The 19957-nt window shown below is 38.4% G+C and overlaps 1 protein-coding gene across 1 annotated transcript in view; it reads right to left on the bottom strand.

Moving 5' to 3' along the window:
* Positions 1 to 4364, bottom strand: part of SIAH1 (siah E3 ubiquitin protein ligase 1) — a 50586-nt gene extending 46222 nt beyond the window's left edge. The window contains exon 1 of the mRNA XM_064519584.1: positions 4292 to 4364. Within this exon, the coding sequence (XP_064375654.1) occupies positions 4292 to 4349 (58 nt within the window). The 5' untranslated portion in view covers positions 4350 to 4364. The remainder of the gene's footprint in view (positions 1 to 4291) is intronic.
* Between the last annotated feature and the right edge of the window lie 15593 nt (positions 4365 to 19957).

Raw genomic sequence — 19957 nt, 5'->3', positions numbered from 1 at the left:
TCATGTAGCAAGACAATGGAACATGAGTAAAAATGCATCAGCTAAGAGTCTTAACTGCAGTTCAGAAAGAAATACTTATGGGACTTAACCAACTAGACGTGCAAAGAGCAAGCCAACATAAATAAAATTGTGAAGTCCTGTTTGGACCCTATCTGGTGTCTAAGGCAGGAGAAGGTATCGAATGAATCTTGCAACCTAAGAGTATGCAGGGAATCTGAATTCCTTGATCTGCTTCACAACAGCAGCTAAGAACACTAAAACAAAGACAACATTTTAAGAAGTAGGTGTTACTTTCTTGTTTGCTGATGAGTACTTCTTTCAGAACTGTAGCAGGTTAATAGCCTTCCAAGTAGGACTTGCTTGCCTGTAGGTATGTGTATTGCCACTACCTTCTCCTCTGCTTTGAGTTTCATATTAGTTACTGAAATGAGATACCAAGTAAGTCAATGAAAAGAAAAACCAATATAGTAGAGATATCACAGAGTGCATTCTTCCCTCATTTACATAGATTGGATGGAATTACTAGAAATAGTCCAGATTTACACCATTTGGAGTACAAGATTTGGGTCTACATTTTATTCTGGAAACAGAGTCTTGATACTTCTTAGCTGATGGAAAAGCAGGACCTTCCAGGAATGTACTCAGACTCTACAGAGATAACTGTGATACACAAGTCTATAAAAATTGGATTACAGTTCACTTCTTCCAGGCCCCTCTCCTTCTTTGAAAAACTTCGCCTATTGAGGGGGATATACACTCAGGTTCCTTCTGAATCTCACTGGGAGCTTCTAATTCTTTTAGGCCTGTTTGAAAAACCGTAGTCAGAAACAGAGTAACATTCTTTAAATTGCAGCTATTCCTCCCTTTCTTAATTATCAAATCTTATTTCAAATGCCGTATCTTTTAATAATATGGACAGAATCTGTCCTGTCAGTTTTTCCTGATAGTTTCGCATTGCAATGCTATTGAAAGTAAGGGTACTCAGAGATTAGAGAATGAGGTGCCCATGTCAAAACCTTGGTGTATAATTAATCTTCATTCACATTTAGCTCCAGAAAATGGATTACTCATAGCATCTTTGAAATCTTTCACTTTGGAACTAAGAAAATGGGCTGAGAGCTACATCAAAGGATATCTGAGCTATATCAAGTAGGATACTGACTGTATTTATGGTCTACAAGTGCTAAAGAATAAAAGTTTGAGTATAAATATTGTGACAGTATTTTGGCATCCACTGCATAACAGCTACCTGCACTTTCACATATGAAAAATTTTTACAGCTACTCAGAACAGAACTGAAATATATAATAAATAATAAGAAGGGGGAAAATATGCAATTTCTGACTTTACTAATAATGGTACTCATATCTATACAAAGCCAAAAATCTAGTTAAAATTAAAATATTCACCAACAGTCTCACATCTGTGCTTTGTTTTTGTGAATCATGTCACATAGCATTTATATCTTCTGTTGATTCTGCATTTGTATTTATGCAGGTGCTTTGGTAGGAAAAAGAGCTTAATCTTTTCAGGCCAACGTATCTTATCCTAGCTATTAATCCACATTTACCTTTAATCTTGAGGGGGCCAAGTTCAGGTACTCCTGATTTCAGAACAGGTAAGCACTTGCAGTCATTAAACAAGCACAACAAACGGTCAAGCCTTTTTTAAAGCAATCTACACAGAACAAAGAATAAACAAAATTGTAGGATCTCATTGCTAAATGTTTCAGAAGTACTTGGTCCCTCTAAATCAAACAATTGAATGTATAACTTTTCTTTATTCATGCCTCTCCCACCCCTCTAGCTCGCTTTTATTTCTTTTCTAGGATCTTCATAATTCTTTCTTCCCCTCTTGGGTTCTGTGGTTACATCTATCCAAGAAAATAAAACAGGCCAGAGCCTAGTCACTGACCCTGCGGGCAAGTGGCACACAGCATAGCCTACATCAGCAGGGCTAAACTCCCCTCTCTGCCCCTGCATCCCAGGCCCTGCCCTGTGCTATCCCTGCGCTGCGCCCGCGCGCTGCCTGGGCAAGGGCTCACCAGCATGACCTGCCAGAACTGCCTCAGGGGAACACGCGAGCAACTAAACAGTGAGGATGGCTGAGGGTCAGCATGCGAATCTGTGCCCTAGCCTGGCCTGGTTTACCAGTACAGACTGGAAAATAGCTCCGTTTCTTCCCCCCATAGCCTCTCTCTCTTTATCTTTCCACGTATTAGAGAAACCTCCTCCTCCTGAGGTGGAGTTCTGTGAAATGGGTACCTCTGTGAAATACCTGGGAAAAGTCGTGGCACCACTCAAAAAGCAACAGCTGCAACCTGATGCTTAGGTTAAATTTGAAGACATGCTTGTAGCTGCAAACCTCTGCTTTCCTTTTTAGCTGCAGCTCTTGTGAAGTTATAGTTTTGCTTGGTACTTCTTGGCAAGCATATTTTCCAGCTGTCACTAAGGAAAAATATCTGGAGGTTATACCATCTAACTGTTTTCATCGCTATATAGGAACCAAAGAAAGGAAAGGGAAGAAGTCATCAAAAATGAAATGGCAGATTTGTGTATTTAACTTCTGTGAAGCTGTATGCAATGTGCCGATACCACCAGAAAACCAGCATGACCAGAAGGACACAGGTATCCTTAACTTTTGATGAAAATAACAGATATCAAACTGATTTGGCTGTAAAACTCTAAGGAATTCTGATTTCCACAATACAGTGTGCAAGCTCTACTAGGCCAAATCCTGAAGCTACAACCAGACAACTATGATTTGCTCAGGACCTATCAGTGTGTCTGCTAATGCTTTCATACACCATTATAGTATCTGAATACTTTCTATATACAAGTCAGGAAAGTTCAAAGTGGATTTCATAAAATCTCTGGCACGCACCTCCTTGTGAAATCATATGGTTCAAAGAGGTTTACTTGATTTTTCAGCAGAATTATTTGGTGCTGCCTGGGGTTTCTTGGGCTGAATCTGGTTTCCGTATTATAAATGTAGTTCTAACAGTAAGAAGACTTTTCCATGAGGAAGATTTTGCAAAAGTTCACAAAGATGTTCCGTGTCTGGGTTTAATCTGCTCTGGAAGCATGCTTCAAAGCCAGAAGTGCTTAAATGAAAATATTTTATCCAAGGCTTTGTGATCTGCATTGTCCCAGGGGACTGCAGCTGTTGTCTTAGCATTTCAGAGACTGAAATTCCATCTTCAGTGTAGCGGTGGTTTGATTATTGACTACTGCATTTTGTAACCAAATAAATGAAAAAAACTTGGAAGGAAATATTTTATGTAAATTTAATCTAACAGCAGCATTTTTTAGCCAGACATTACCACTGGAGAAATCCATACTTCATATTTCACTAAGTGTGACTGACACAACAGACATCCTGAACTGTACTTAGAAACAATCCGAACACCCACATAAGTTATATAAGAGAGTTAGAGACAGGAAAATGAACAATTCAAGCACAGGACTGATGACAGGAGACACATCTAGAGAATATGTTTAGTGTGTATAGTCCTCCTGAGAACAAAATGATGCTGGTTAAGAGGAACCACACAAGACGTAAACTTCCTGTTTAGAATAGTATAGCTGTCACAAGGGAGGAATCAATGTCACAAGCAGTTTGAACTTATCAAGTATGTTAAACAGGAGAGGAAACAACAGGTTCAGATGCAAATACTTTTGCACAGTGGCTCACAGCATATACAAAGAATATTGCTTTAAAGTAGGTACAAGTCTCTAAGCAAATCACTGGAATTTATCTGCAAAGTTATCCCAGATGGTCCTTCTTGGCTTGACACCACAGTAGCTGCCTCAGTAACAGGAGCGATAAAACTCAGTCATTGTGTTAAGATAACTAGGCAGCTCAGAGAGTACATCACCATTCGGAAATTCCCTGGAGAATTTCAGTGAGCCAGTTAAATGTCAGATACTATCACTGTCTAAAAAAGACCAGCATACCTGCTTACAGATGTGCTGAGACAACAGTGGGGGCACTTCCTGGGAGACAGCGGAAACAGGACTCCCACTCCTCCAAGAACCCCAGACAAATGAGTAAGAGGTGGTTATAGAAAAATCCGAATTTTGGAATATGCAATATTGGAATAATGGCCCATTATACGTAGAGCCTTATCACCAGGAGCTAACCCTCATTCCCTGTCAGGATAGCTCAAGGAGTTCCTGCTTTCAGAAAGGAAGCAAAAATCCTCCTAACCATTGATCAATAAATAACACCCTATTTGCTTTTTTTTTTTTTTAAGCACTTGAAACAAATATAAAAAGTTCTTTAGTCTTACTTTTTAATTTCTGTGACTCCTGACTTCCCTCAGATCCTCCTCTTCTGCCTGCAAACATTGCATTGATTCAGTGCTAGCTCGTAAGCTCCTCCAAGGCACGTTGCATGCCTTCCTGTTCATACCACACAGCATTTAGCTCCCAGCAGGATGCTAGGGATAATTTCTGGCATGCTTCAGAAACACACCAGTATCTCGCCACATAGCAATCATGTGAATGTACCCTAGTCATGGGGAGACTGGTAATAAATACTAACTTTATTAACCTTATTCAACCATCTGGTGAGGATTTTAGAGCCAAATTAAATGATGATTGGCCTTTACAAAATGTCATAGGGACTCAATTATGCAAGTAATCCTTATGTGGCGTTAATAGCTCAAATAAGCTATTGATTACTCAAATGAATATTGCTTAAAGAAAACAATGTAAATGCATATTGAATGAGAACTAATATTACCTCTCAGGATCAGATACTAAGTGGTATGAGAAGGAAAAATTCCAGAATTTCATCTTTCAAAATTAAAATGCTTAGAAACAGAAGAATGATCTTCTGTATTTGCCATTACCTCATCATTTAATATGTTGTGTTTTGAATCTCAAAACTTAAGAAGCTGAATTAAAGTTATTCCATCATTAAAACCAAAATTGAATTTGCACAAGTAAAATTTTTAAGATCTAGTCCATAGAGAACTGTGTTTATGAATGAAAACTGTTCTTTTGTGAAGAACAACTTATTTGGAAGTACAAGAAAAAAAATATTCTCAGTAAATTAAATACATCTTGGTAAAATTTTTTCAAAGGTTCCCTAAGTGGACTTCCTTAGGTTCAAAAGTCAATTTTAAATAAGATGTAGACATTTAAAGCCAATGGGAAAGTTTTACTTCTTAATAATTAGCAACAAATGTCTGTTGAAAAGACAGTTTGTTATTGGTCTAGAAGTTTTTTTTTTTTTTTTTTTTAAAAAGAGAACAGTGCCCTTAAAAAAACAAAAACAGAGCAAAAACCACTTGATTTCTTGTTCAACCACTTTCAGAACGTCTGCAGAGCCAAAATAGCAAAGGTTCTAAGTATTAGTTGATTGAAAGGAGTGAAAAAAGTTGGTAAGGTTAATACATATTTCCTATGAAGAACCTCATCTTAAACTGTAGATGGTATGTAACACCGGATCAGTTACATTACAAAGACAATAAATACTGAGCAGTAAATAATTTGGCCTCAAATTAAGGAAATATGCACGTTCCTTTTGATAAGGCCATAACAACTGTGTTATTACACAATTTTTAGTGTTCTGTTTCAATCAGCAATCCACTCACGTGCTTGCAGCTCTACCACGCTGCTGCACACCCTTCCTTTTCTCAGGGCCTTAAATTAGTGCTTCCTTCGGTGGACACAACAACCCATCCTGATTTCTGCTAGAGATGGCAGTGGAGCGGAGTCCTCTTCAGACAGCACCACGTAGAACAAAAATGCTAATACTAAGTTAAATGCGTTCTTTCGGAGCATTCAAGTATGGGTGTTTTAAAACGTGCAAGCTTTGTGACTACTGCTATCCACAATAGCTTAAACAATCATCAGCAAGTTAAATTTTCACATAGCCAAAAGTAGACAATTCATAGCTACTCAGAAAACAAACTCAATAGGGTTTCCATAACATTGCCTGCTGTAGCCCCACACCACCAGCACAAAATTACTGAGATGGTAGGCTAATTTTGGCAAGTCAACTCTTCCTTGCTGTAGCTCTGGATGAGAACATTTTAAGTAAGCCCATCCCCGTGAAATTTATTCTAGGTAGTTCCGTTAAGTCCTAAACATTTCTGAACAATGAGTAGTAAATGCAAAATCCAATATCAAAATAAAGCAAACTAGTTTAAAAGGCTGCCTTGGCAGTGCTATGGACAGCACGAACTGGATCTGAACTTTCCTAGAATGCAGAGATCTCTGGCACCAGTTCTGACCTTTAACTTGGAAATGGGATTGTTTGGATGAGCAATAGTTTTAGATCTGCCACTGCAATTTATTGACTGAAGAAACTACTCTTACCATGCCTACCTCTGCAACCCTATATACCGGCCTTTCCAGGCAAGAAATTATACAAAAAGTGTAAACTATATTGCATCAGTCAAGAACTGCACGCAGACATATTCAGAAACTCACAATTTTTGTCATCTCTAGCAACCAAGCACTGTGCAAGTCACTCGACCAAATTCAATACCATATACACTCACGCAGTCTAGCGCTAGCAGGGACTTTTCCCCTCCCTCATGCTAGGAAAGCGACTTTAACAGCAGCAACTACGTAACTGAGTTGTGCTCCCACACTAACATTTAAAAATAAACTTCTAACTGACTCTTTGGAAATTCCTTTTCAAAACTTGTCTGTTGATCTGTGTGTATTCTTAACCCCTCCAACAAGTATGATGGTCAGATTATAACCATTTACATAACTATTCATAATTAGCAGGGCTATCTGTGTGCTTCTTGTTATCTAGGATGTTTTGTTGATTACATGTACGCTACAAAGCGGATCTCAAAAATAGAAGCTTCCATTTAATCTCTTCTGCATTACACAGAAATATTTGGCACTTGTTCATAATACATTAGCTTCTAAGTAACATAATAATAGAGCTAGCTGTCTGACTCAGGGCTATTTCTGAAGCTGCTAACTTAATTTTTTCCAATAAACAGAAACCTTCCCCCATTATATATACCATTATGTACCTTTTCTGCTTGCAATGAATTATCCCAGATTGCCACATAACTAGATAATCCAGTAAAACAAATTTTGTTTGTGGCAAATATCCTTCATTCAGAGCATCCCCTACATGCTATGATGGATGCAAAGTGACTATATAATGATTTTTTAATAAACATACCTTATACTTTTGGCTGATTTATGTGACAGTAATATATCTCATGCATCAAAATAGGAGGTCTATATGCTCAGGGGCTATGCTAGCACAGATCTATAGCACAGAAACAGCACAGTGGTAGTTGGGCAGCTAAGCCCTCAGGGCCAGGCTGATGGAAGTTCCTTGTGCAAACATACTTGTTCTAGATCAACAGTACTTCTATTGGTATATTTACCTGGTCTGTGAGAGGAATATTTTCCATATCCAAGGGAAATGGGAAAATGTTTTCAATATAACTGTGTCCATAATAAAATTGCATGCTAGCAGAGCATACAAACATTCTGACATCAATAACACACTCCTAGCTTAAGTCTCAACTTTAGGATAATGCTAGAATGATACACATTCTGCCGCATCGCGGACTTCGTCCTGAGCTTCAGGGAACAGTTGCAAGGAGAGAGGAGAGGGATTTTTTTATTTTATTTTATTTTTTACTTTTTGTTTAAAGAGCCAGTAAAACTGAGATGAGAGGTTTTAAAAGGGGTTAAAGTGACATAAGATTTCTCTTGCCCGGTATGTACCTGGAAATTTATTTTGAAATTAGACATGTTTCAGATTTATTTTTTGGTTTCATTATTAGTCACTGCAATTTCTTTCAAAATGCAGAAGACTGAATTTAAAATTGAATTCAAATAACAAGACTTATAACTGTCTTTTTTCTGTAAAAACTGGATTGACAATCAAACACAATTTAGTGGCTATGTTGCTATACAGACTTGATCCTCCACTGCTTTCACAGTTAAAAACTTGGAAATTAATGTAGGTTTTGCTAGTGAGGATGAAACTTTGCCCCCTCCCCTTCCCCCCTCAAATATTAAAGATCAAATAACCCTCTATATTACATAGTTTATTAAATAACCGAGATTTTATAAACATAACTTTCAATTGGGTTCCAGTTTCTCACAGATGAAGTGCTAGGGCTGCTTAGTGGAGGCGAGCCAAATTACGTGCAATAATATGTATTTTGTCTCTGAAGTAGGCACAAATCAAGGATGCGCAGTTTCTCATAAGCAAGATTTAACTGTTGTTAATAAGCTCTAAATACACCTTCTGATTTATATTCAGCTGATATTAAGAATGCATTTCCAGTGATCTCAATGTGTTATTTTTACTTCATTTCTAGCTTGATAAAATCCAAAATAATCAGTGAACTGGACTGGCTGATCCCACATCACAGATTTTGTTTGCTGCAATTAAACTACCAACTTTTCAAAATATCAGTCTGAAGAATTCCTATCAAAGTTTAATGTTATTTTTGTCAAACCCTTAGGGGACGGGAAGAATTTGATTTAGAAAGACAAGTCATTTTCTGGTCATTTAAATCCAAATCAAGCATCATCACTAAATGCCGCCTTGGAAAACAAAAGGGCCAATCTTAGAAACACATCAGATTAAATAGTTACAACACTGCATTTAAGCCAGTAATTGGTTCTCTAGGTGTCAGAGAATCCACTAGATAAAAACAAAAACCAAAACAAACAAACAAACAAACCCCCCAAACCAACAATTTCTCTGATTATCGTCTCAGGGTTTGGGCACAATACAGACTTTGGGAAGAAAAGAGCCGAGAAGTAATTCATAGCTTGTGTAATGAAACAGTAGAGATAATGGTGGTAATGTCAATGGCAGTGGAGAAAAGATGATAAGAGTAAAGATGACTTAAGAAAGAATTTTCCTATAGTGAGTCATTTCCTGCACACCCTGCACAAAAACTCTCCTTGCTAACATTGCAGGTATTCTGTCCAGCTCCTGAAGATGAAGGGTTAACAACGCATAAATATACAACAGCTCATCTGCGCAACAGTTTTGAAGCTTTTTGTGCTACTGTCCATTCTGCTGCTTTTGTGAATGAGGAGAGGACTTTGGCGACCACGTTGAGAATCCTTATTCATTTTCTCCATCAATTTAAAGGATATTTTAAAACAAACACATTTCCATTTCGCCTTTCATATGTGCTTTTGTGAAAATGGAGTAATGATGGACATCATAACAGCAGATTTCATGCAATCTCATAAATGAGCCATTCTGAATTGTTGCCTTCTGAAATAGTAGAAAGTGCTACCTTCTCACTACCAAGGTTATTCTTAGAAGGGCCGATCATCTGCAATTACAGCCGACAACACAGGGAGATGCATAAGTAACTTCAGCTCTTTCTAAGTCACCAGATCCTAACTGCTGAGTATGCAGAGACACGCCAAATTGGGAACAAACTGTAAACGTTTTTCTTACTGGGCATGACAACTGAGCTGGCCAGTTCAGGGACAGGAGAGGGAAGAAGATTAGACTGTCCACTTTAATCTCCAGGAGACTTCATCTACACTTATTTTTCCTATATTTCTGTCCTTTATTCTGTCAAGTGGAAGGTCAGGAAGCAATATAAACATTTATGCCACCTTATGCAGGATGATTCCTCATATTGACCTTGGATAGAAATTTGCACGCAGGCCACAAAGCACACAAATGCCATCTGGACTGCAGCATACAAATACCATCTTTTAGCTGCTCTAGAAGTTTCTACCAAGTTAACCAGGGAGACATGTACATTTCTGTAAGGACAGAAACAAGCAGAGAATAATTGAGCATCTGGAGACTGGTAGCGTATGTTACGAAGGGAGTTGAAGAATAATAGATGGAAGTTCCTTGTTAAAGCAAGAAGAATGCATACCCCCAGGCTGCAATAAAGAACAAGACGTCCCAGTTCCCCCTGTCCTTAAGTAACCACTGCAGCCATCTCAGCAGAGAGCAGCTTTGTGGCATTAATATCATGCTATTATTCAGGTCCTCCCTCTCCCAAACACACAGACCAAACATTTTAGCTGCAGGTTTAGTCACCTGTCTTTTCAAATATATGCTGCATAAGAAAAATGAAACTCCCTCATACTTGCTTATTTGTATTAGGCCTCAATTTCTTCCATGTACCACCTGAGAGAAGTCTGCTAATAAAAAAACCAAAGCCGTGTCCATGGTATGAAAGAAAAAAAAAAACCAAAACCCTTTTTTAGCCTATAAGCAATTCATTATTCAAAAGAAAAGGAGGTAACCCACACCCAGAAAGATCATGCAAGGAACGAGAAGAACTCTTCTATGACTCCTTTAAGAGTTAGGATACCATTATTTCAGCAAACAATTGTGTAGAAATCTGGAAGCAGTTTTATTATAGAAAATGCCTTATGAAAAAGATCCTTTCACAGAATCACAGAATGGTTGAGGTTGGAAGGGACCTCTGGAGATCATCTAGTCCAATCCCCTTGCTCAAGCAGGGTCACCTAGAGCAGGTTGCACAAGATCATGTCCAGGTGGGTTTTGAATATCTCCAAGGAAGGAGACTCCACAACCTCTCTGGGCAGGCTGTTCTAGTGCTCTGTCACCCTCACAGGAAAAATGTTTTTCCTCATGTTCAGATGGAACTTCTTGTGTTTCAGTTTGTGCCCGTTGCCTCTCGTCCTGTGGCTGGGCACCACTGAAAAGAGTCTGGCCCCATCCTCTTGACACCCTCCATTCAGATACTTATACACATTGATAAGATCCCCCCTCAGTCTTCTCTTCTTCAGGCTGAACAGGCCCAGCTCTCTCAGCCTTTCCTCAAAGGAGAGATGCTCCAGTCCCTTAATCATCTTAGTAGCCCTTTGCTGGACTCACTCCAGTAGCTCCGTGTCCCTCTTGTACTGGGGAGCCCAGCACTGGACACAGCACTCCAGATGCAGCCTCACCAGGGCTGAGTAGAGGGGGAGGATCACCTCGCTTGACCTGCTGGCAATGCTCTTCCTAATGCAGCCCAGGACACCATTGGCCTTCTTGGCCTCAAGGGCACACTGCTGGCTCATGGTTAACTTGTTGTCCACCAGGACCCCCAGGTCCTTCTCCGCAGAGCTGCCTTCCAGCAGGTCAGCCCCCAGCCTGTACTGGTGCCTGGGGTTACTCCTCCCTAGGTGCAGGACCCTGCACTTCCCTTTGTTGAACTTCATGAGGTTCCTCTCCACCCATCTCTCCAGCCTGTCCAGGTCCCTCTGCATGGCAGCACAGCCCTCTGGGGTATCAGGCACTCCTCCCAGGTTTGTATCATCAGCAAACTTGCTGAGGGTGCACTCTGTCCCTTCATCCAGGTCACTGATGACTAAGTTGAACAATACTGGACCCAGTACTGACCCCTGGGGACACCACTAGCTACAGGCCTCCAACCAGACTCTGTGTCTTTCAAGCTGGGAAGGGAGTGTTGGATTAGGAGCCACGTTATGTAAGCTTGCTGCTCCAGAAGCCAAAGCCCTGCCCCATCAGTTGCATAACAAGCCAAAAGGGAAAGCTGAGCCCAGCTCCTTTAAGCAGGAACAGGGATGGAAATTCAGCAAGCTACCAGCCTTCCCCATGCAAGAAACAAGGCATTTACTGTCACTTGTTATTTACTGGAGCCAATTGTGTGCAATTTGACTTTTCCGCCTTCTTGCTTCACAGTGTAAACAAAGAAACAACTTACAAAAAAATGACACTAGGCAGACTGTCTCTTGTTGACACCATTCTGGTTCAGGAATCGTATCATCCTTTTGAAATACTGAAAAAGCCTGTAAGCTGCTGATACAATTCTGAAAGGAAATGGGAGAGGCAAAAGCAAAACAAGATGCTCTGCAATGGAATGCACTAAAGAAAATCAAACATTTTAAACAATATTTGAATTCCTCAAGTTGGAACAAGACCTACTGATCTCATCCTAATAACTGAAAAAAAAAAAACAAAAAAAAAAACACACACAACCATACAGCTGATTTGTATACACATTAAAAAAATCTCATGCTTCACCATGGATCAATAACCATTCAGTTACTATAACATTTTTTCTATCTAAATGGTAAATATTGCAGCTTACACTACTGTTACAGGGCTTCCCGAACTGTTTTGCCCACTTTGTACATGTAAGAGGTTACAAAGTTATACAGCTGGGAGTAACAGCACAACTTTCATTTCCCACGTATACTGAGCCTTGGATCAGTGTTAATGTTATTCTTCCTCTTCTCTAGTATTGTCAGACTGTATTAAAAGGCCTTCTGCATGCGTATTCTTCTTATCTTTACTGGTCTCTGTGACTAGTTTAAACACACAGAACACTGCATTATTTCTCTTCCATTACAGAAAAAGGCATAAGTAAAAGGGAAAGATCCAAAGTCCAGCTGAGTTTAGATAGTCCATTGGGCAAGCCTGGTAAAGGGATGATATTTTCCATAGCCAAAAAGCCATGAAGGACTAGTAAGACTGTTGTTATTTATGAACGCACCTTCTCCCCACTCCTGTCCGCTCTCTTATTTCTTCCCTTTTCCTTCCAATCTCCGTCAAACTGAAAAGGATTATGGAGATTTACTCAGGAACCAGGCTGGAATTAAGCATGGCAGATATGGGATATACTGGTAAAGGCTGTTTAGATGTAGTTGTTGATTATTTGTTAGGGTAAACAATTTTTGTATAGCAGTATGCAAATTTACATAGATTTCCTTCTACTTATAGCAGCAGTTTTCAAACAGTATCTCCTGGAAAGTTTTCTTATTTTTCATAAAATAGATTATGTCAATCTTTTTTCTGCAGAGCATTCAAGCAGAATTTAAAGACCTAAAAAAAAAAAAAAAAAAACCAACTTGCAGTGGTTTTCTTCAGAGACACTAGTATCTGATTGTTATATTTCCTTCATAAATTTACAAAGTGAATTACAGCAAAAATAATACCCACAACTGAAGAAAGCAGCTGCACATACAGTCACCCAACAGGAAAATGTACTCACCATTCTTACACCAGCGTCACATTTGACTTGGAAAAAATCTGCCACCATGCTATAACACTAACGAATCTAGCCCAGCATTTCTAGAGCCTTTAAAAGCAAACAGCTGTAGAAAGCAAACCAACTTTGCAGTTCGTATTATAGAACCCAACAATTAAAGATACGTGCACTAACAGGAAACACTTGAAGAAAGGCCTTTTGAGCTTCCAATTTTTAAGATTCCTTAAATATGATTCATAAGATTAAAACTGATGAAATTCACAGTCAGCACACTCCCCTCCTTCCCTCCCTCCCCCCTGCCTCGAGCTCATCAGTGCACAAAACAAGTGATTACGCGACATATCCCAGCTACCTTTAAGATACATCGTTATTCTGGCCATGCAAAAGATATCCTTTATTTTATTATAAACAATTAGATATGCAAATGCAGAGACAGAAATTACGAGATATATTAACCAGAGCTTTGTTCTGTATGACATCCAAGGCGTGAGCTAGACAAGAGCTATCAAATATCATTAATGGACATCTACAGGCAAGCCAGCTCTGAGCAGATAACCTTCTCCCCTTCTGTTTCACTCTGAGCCTGACGTTACAGTGGGCATACAGGAGAGTCTTTTTGCTTTGCTGCTTTGTTAAGATGATTGCTTTACTCACATTTCTTGCCACTGCTTAAAAATCCTGCTGCTTTGCTTTGAGATGTTAAAATCTCCATGAAAAAATGTTTTGGCTATACTTGTTTCTGTAGCACCCTAAAAGTCACTTTAAACACTACGAAATTGAGTAATGCACACTTGATTGAACAGAGCTCAGCAAATGAAGCCCTTTTCAGCTCTCACCTTAGCCCTCCCATTGTATTTTTAATTAGTAACTGTGTTTGAATCTATGCCAAGGAACACAAACTGTTAGCTAAGCAACCACTAAAACTTCAGTCAGTAAATTAGTCAAGTTGTGCAACTCCTTTTAACTCTGTCAAGCCAAATAAATATTGCCGTGACATCACGAAGACACTTTGAGTAACCCAAGTAAAACGTGTTCATGAGATATGAACCTGAACTCTTTTCAGTTAAAAGAAAGGCAGAAGGGTAGCGGTCCAAAAACACTTATTTCCCATTGAAATCAATGGGAAGGGGTCCGTTAATTTCAAAAATTCTATTAGATGTATACCTGAATATTCAGTTACTGAAATATCATCATAGCCATAATTTTCAATGAACTAGAGCGGTTTGGTCAACTTGCTTATTCATGATTAACTGTGGTAACAAAGGACATGTATTATACTTTAAAAAGAGGTTGATCTGCTGAAACAAAGCATATCCAAATATATTCTTTGTATAATTTTAAAAAAGTCAATAGAGAGGATTTCATCTTATAATGAATAAATTACTTACGTTTTTGATACAAAGTATTATATGCCCATAAAATAAAAAGACAGTATAGCAGATATCTATAGATATGGTACAATCCAGCTGCTTCACAAATAAGCAACCTGTGGATATTATTCTTAAATGTAAATTCGCAACCTAATTGCCTCCACAAACTCAATTACATAGCCCAAATTTAGCTTCCACCCAGGCACTTCCAATAAAACAAAAAGAAACTGCAGCTGTACTTACTTACAGACAAGATTTGCTTAATGGTTTTAATCCAGTCAACTGCTCCAAATTTAATTATTTTAATAAAGATATTAAGTGAATACAAATATGATTTTTTAAAGTTTAAGTTAAAACATGTTGGTGATGAAATGTTGGTACTGATGAATATTTGGTATTGATTAAGGGGCAGTTTGAATCAAGAGCTTATGACTATGATTAATCTGCAATACAAGAGTAGGTAAAGAAAAGAACTTGTGAGGCAGGGTATCCCATCTGCTTTTTATGAACTATGACTTCTTTTGCTGCAAGTGTTGCTACTTTTCACAAAACCCTGATAAAGGGTCAGTTATCCATCCAGCTGCATACAGAGTAGAACTTGACAAATAAGTCCATGTTATTTATAGGCAAAATCCCCCAGCAGATAAGGCAGCTGTATTTTACTCTGTCTGCACCAAATCATTTCATTTAGTATATGTATACTTTTTTCAGAATATCGTATTTGTAACAGGGACAATCTTAGAAGAATTAAAAGCAGGGTGACTGACAGATCTCTAACTATTATCATTTGCAATAAGTTTACCAGAGAATTAGTTCTTTGATCAATGCAATTTATACTCATATTATCTATCTACATAATTATGTAAAAATCTTTGCTACCAAAAGCTGTAAAAGAGAGCAGGTTACATTATTATGTTAAAACTGGTTACACAATTATACTCAGTATTAATACCTACCCCAGTATAGAGTAGCATATCTAGGAAGGAACACAGAAAAGATACAAAATGTACATTTTAGATGAGAAGCAGCAAGTCACAGGAAGACTTAGGAATTACTGTAACTAACTAACACACTCCAACTCCTAGTACAACATTGCAACAAAAAGGGTTGGTAATACTCAGGTTAATCTTTTTATTACTGCAGTAGTTCTTTACAATGTATTTTGGCATACTTGAAAAAAGGAATATCAAGTGGAAGTGTAGTACTTTGCATCTGTGCATATCTTTGGAAAGACAGCATCGCTTCAATTCTGATACCCATACTTCAAGAATGCAAATATTTTGCAGAGTTTACAGCACAAAGGCCCTAACAACGACACAGGGGATTGAAGGTTGAAGCACAGCAGCTTTGTCAAGGAGAATGTTGATAGGTGACAGTCACTATGAATAGGTATTTGAGCATTAAGAGGGAAAAAAAATATTCAGTTTTGCTGATAAAAACATAACAAGAGTCCAAAGCCAGAAGCGAACTAAGACAAAGTCAATTTTGAAATTTCCTAGCAGTGAGTGTCCAAATATCTCTGATATACATTTTTATCAGGGCAGGTGGCAGATTTCCCAGTGCCTGAAGTCCTTAAAATACATTTAGTATCTGCTTTATCTGAATATATCTCTAATGAGAAATAATATGGCTTGAGCACAAAGGAGCAAGGTTGAATGGTGACAGTGATCCCTTCCCCACACCAACTTTCTGTATCCCTTCATAGCTAATGGAAAATACAGGAAGCTTCATTTTGCCCACAACAAACTCATAATTCTGCTCTACACTAAGAACACTTTAATCAAATCTCATAATACTTCAAGCCTTTTTAGGGTCCATGGATTCCCTCTTTCTAGGCCCCCAATGTACAACTGGGCAGTTGTATTCTTATTTTGGGTGGGAGGCTCTTCTCATCTCCCTAGACTAGCCCTCGTTTTTATGAAGTACGAGGTACTGCTATCAGCAGAGATAAATACCAGGCCAAGTGGACTGGCACTCCCAGCTGAAAAGGAGCACCGAGCTTCAATACATGGGTGAAAGATCTTGCTCACTTGTTTAGGTATGAAGTGATGGTCAAATTTAAGATCAGGATGACATTAACTTCACATCAAATTCTTGTGAATATTAGAGATTTTTTTTTCTCCTTGGCAATTTATTGTTCAAGCTACAGAAAACAGAATCTCTCACCTAGCCATTTGCTCACCAAAAGATGGGTCTTAATGGCATGCTCTTTCCTAATTCTCTGCTTGCACCTACAAGTAATTTAGCCTCCCAGAGCACAAAAAGCTGCACCCTAGGGTGAACATCCAAATTAATAGGTGCAGTTGCCTTTCATCTATATGTCAGGCTAGGTGGTCTATTGGTTGTTTGGCTATTGCTGTTATGAAAATACAATATAACTATCTTTACTAACTACATACAACATGTAGACTAAGCATGGACACAGAGGGATTCTAGTAGCTTCTTAAGAAGCAGGACACAATCATTCCTTGAATAGCAATCATTACCTATTTAAAGGGATGCCTTTTAATTCTAATAAGCTACACATACTGAAGAAGCCAGAGTTAAAAGGCAAATCAGAAATCTGCCACGCTTAGCATTCAATAAGAGTAATCAAGCCAATATATCAAAGTCTCATTTCACCTCAGGACAAATGTCAAATATTTTCTGGTACTTTGTATTCATACATACAGCGGCAATATACATTCTAAACCAACGCAAAATGTATGGATCCATGAATACACGATTATATTCCTTTCTTCCCCATATTCTTTAAGAATGTCACAGTATGCCCCATGAGTCTGTCAGGCAAATCTTCTGAATTCAGTAGTAAATACTGAATAGGGCCTAATAAATAGAACACCATGTCTCTATTACCATGCTCAAACAGAATTCACCAAGAAAAAAGTTGCCAAATTTAGCAGAGCTTACTTGCAGTTTTGAAGCTGCAAAATTCAAGTCCTTTCATGCTTTCAGTGCACTTCTTTACCCTCCATAACATGATCTATAGAACAAGGCTAGTGTGACTATTATTACTTTGTTAAACCTAATATTTTGCATAGTAAAATGCATAGCATATTGTTTTCTGTAACATTCACATGTGAAGAACAATAAAAATATTCAGTTTAGATTTAGTGACGTTACTAGCAGAATGTGGATATTTTGCTAAGATAAATTTGCCTTAAATTCCCTTTGTGCTACTAACAGTAGCGCTTGCAGGCACAATTTTTTAATAAAGCAACTCTTAATATTATTAAACTGCCAGACCAGTCTTTCAGCAGATGGAGTTAATTAGCAGATGTAGCATACCAGGCAGGCAAAGAATGTCTTGAAAAGTCAGAGTTAAAAGTAAAATGGTAATACATGGAATACTGATCAATTCCATACCATTTGCTAATTGTGTTACCGTTAAGAAGATCTTGTCTTCCCCAGATATACCTTGATGACTAAATGAGCATATAATCTGAGAAATTTATACTTACTTTTTTTCTTAAGGCTTTCTGGTGGAAACTTTTTCATGGGCTATTTCCTGTTGATTTGTTCTACTTAGGTATCTAGCTAGTTTTCATTGGCAGGATTTACTGTTGCTGAAGGACTGGAATGTTGAAGCTTTTACATTGACGCTTAGATTTTGTGTGTGTGTGATCTCCCTGTTTTACATGCCTTGGCTGTTCTGAAAATGCCAAATCAAACTGAAATGCTGCAGATGAAGATAATTTCCCTTGCATAAAACATATAACAAATAACCGTTATGTTTGCATGCCAATTAACATATGTACATAATTAACATATGTACCTAAAAACAACACGCAAAGATGATCCTACTAATAAACAAAATTTTAAGCGCATATGGAGAGAAACATTCCATGCTTTTCAATCTAAGTTTTACTCCACGAGAAGCTTCCTTTAAAAGTTTCAGAAACCATTTCTACAATCACATTCTTGATCACATCCAAACATGCAGTTTGACAGACAAGAATCACAATGAGGAAGCTCTTCAATATTTTCAGCTTTACTGTAAGCTTCAGAAGTTACAACTTGCACACTCAACAGTTTGGCAGATGACAGCACCTGGGGAGACCAGTCAATAGGTATGAGGGCAGGGATGCCATCCAGATGGACCCAGGTAGGCTGGAAGAATGGGCCAACAGGAACCTTATGAAATTCAGCAAGGACAAACGCAAGGTCCTTCACTTAGAAAGGATTAACCCTGTGCAGGAACACAGGTTGGGGATGAATCGGTTGTGAGCAGCCCTACTGAGAAGAAGCTGGGAATCGCAGTTAACAGTAAGCAGAATGTGAGCCGGCAACATGCCCTAGCAGCCAAGATGGCCAGCAACATCCTGGGGTGTATTAACAGGAACACAGACCATAAATTGAGGGATGTTATTATACCCTTGTACTTACTCAGGCCCCTTAGGCTGCATCTAAAGTACTGCATCCCACTTTGGGTCCCCTGAAACAAGCAGGACATCAATAAACTGGAGAAAGAGTTCAGTGGGCAGCCACCAAGATGGTCAGGGCTGGAGCATGTGCCCTGTGAGGAGTTGCCAGGGAGTGGGGCTTGTTCAACCTGGAGAACCCCTGGAGAAGGGGACCCTGTAGCACTAACCCATGATTATATTGGTCTAGTAAGCAAACTTGGGCCCTATCTTGCACTAACTGTTAAGCAAACACAATAGCAGGGAGAATAAAAGATAGTTATGGTCTTTCTCCAGATATGCTTACGCACCACAAAATACACTCACTACAGAGCAGGTAAGGAACATGAGTACTGATAAATCCCAGGTAAATGAAAAGAGAGTAAAAATCTTTTTGATTAAAAGAGAGTAAAAAGTATGAACTAGATGCAGGCTTTGCTCCTCTGAAAAGAAAAGCTATTTAGACATGATGTTGAGATTTCAGGGAAACAACAGCTTCCATATCAAAATTCTCATATGTATATATGAAAAAGTTATTTCTCCCATCCTCCTCATCTAATGCAGGCTTTGTAATGTAATCTTGGTGTCTGGTACACAAGCTTGGAGCCTTATTTTTGCCTCAATATCAGTAAGACAGACTTTATAGTCACTGGGCTTATAAAGGATCTTAAATCCTGATTTGCACATGGACAGCTGTAAAAATCTACCAGTACTGAGGCATTCCAAAAAGAACAGAGTGTTCTGTTTACTCAAATATATGTATATTCAAGGACTCAGCACAAGTATTTGAACTACTTAACTAAGTTTTATAAGCTGAAAAAATAATTTTACTCTTAAAATTAAGTGGTGAACAAGCATGTATCTTTTGAAGCATTCCTTGATTCTATAAATGAAATTCTATTGACCTTTAAGTTTTTGTTTGTCTGTTTTTTTAACTCAAAACCTTATCTTTGCCATTGAGTAGATGAACAGGGAACAGCCACAATGAATTTTAAAAGATACATATTTTTTTCCTAAATTCACCTTTCAGAATACATTTTTATTTTAAATACACAAGTAATTTGTGTAAGTAGTGGGCAAGAAGACTGGGACTGAAATCAGAAACCTGATGAACTGAGATTATAACTATAATAAGAAATGGTGACAGAGTCAAAGGTGGGATGGAAAGAATTAGAACAGTGAAAGTTAGAGGGGAGGAGGAACAAAAGATCAAGCTGGTGGGAAAAAGGCAG

Source organism: Dromaius novaehollandiae, chromosome 13 (genome assembly GCF_036370855.1).
Source record: "Dromaius novaehollandiae isolate bDroNov1 chromosome 13, bDroNov1.hap1, whole genome shotgun sequence".
Classification (NCBI taxonomy): Eukaryota; Metazoa; Chordata; class Aves; order Casuariiformes; family Dromaiidae; genus Dromaius; species Dromaius novaehollandiae.
This window is presented reverse-complemented; position numbering and strand designations above follow the sequence as displayed.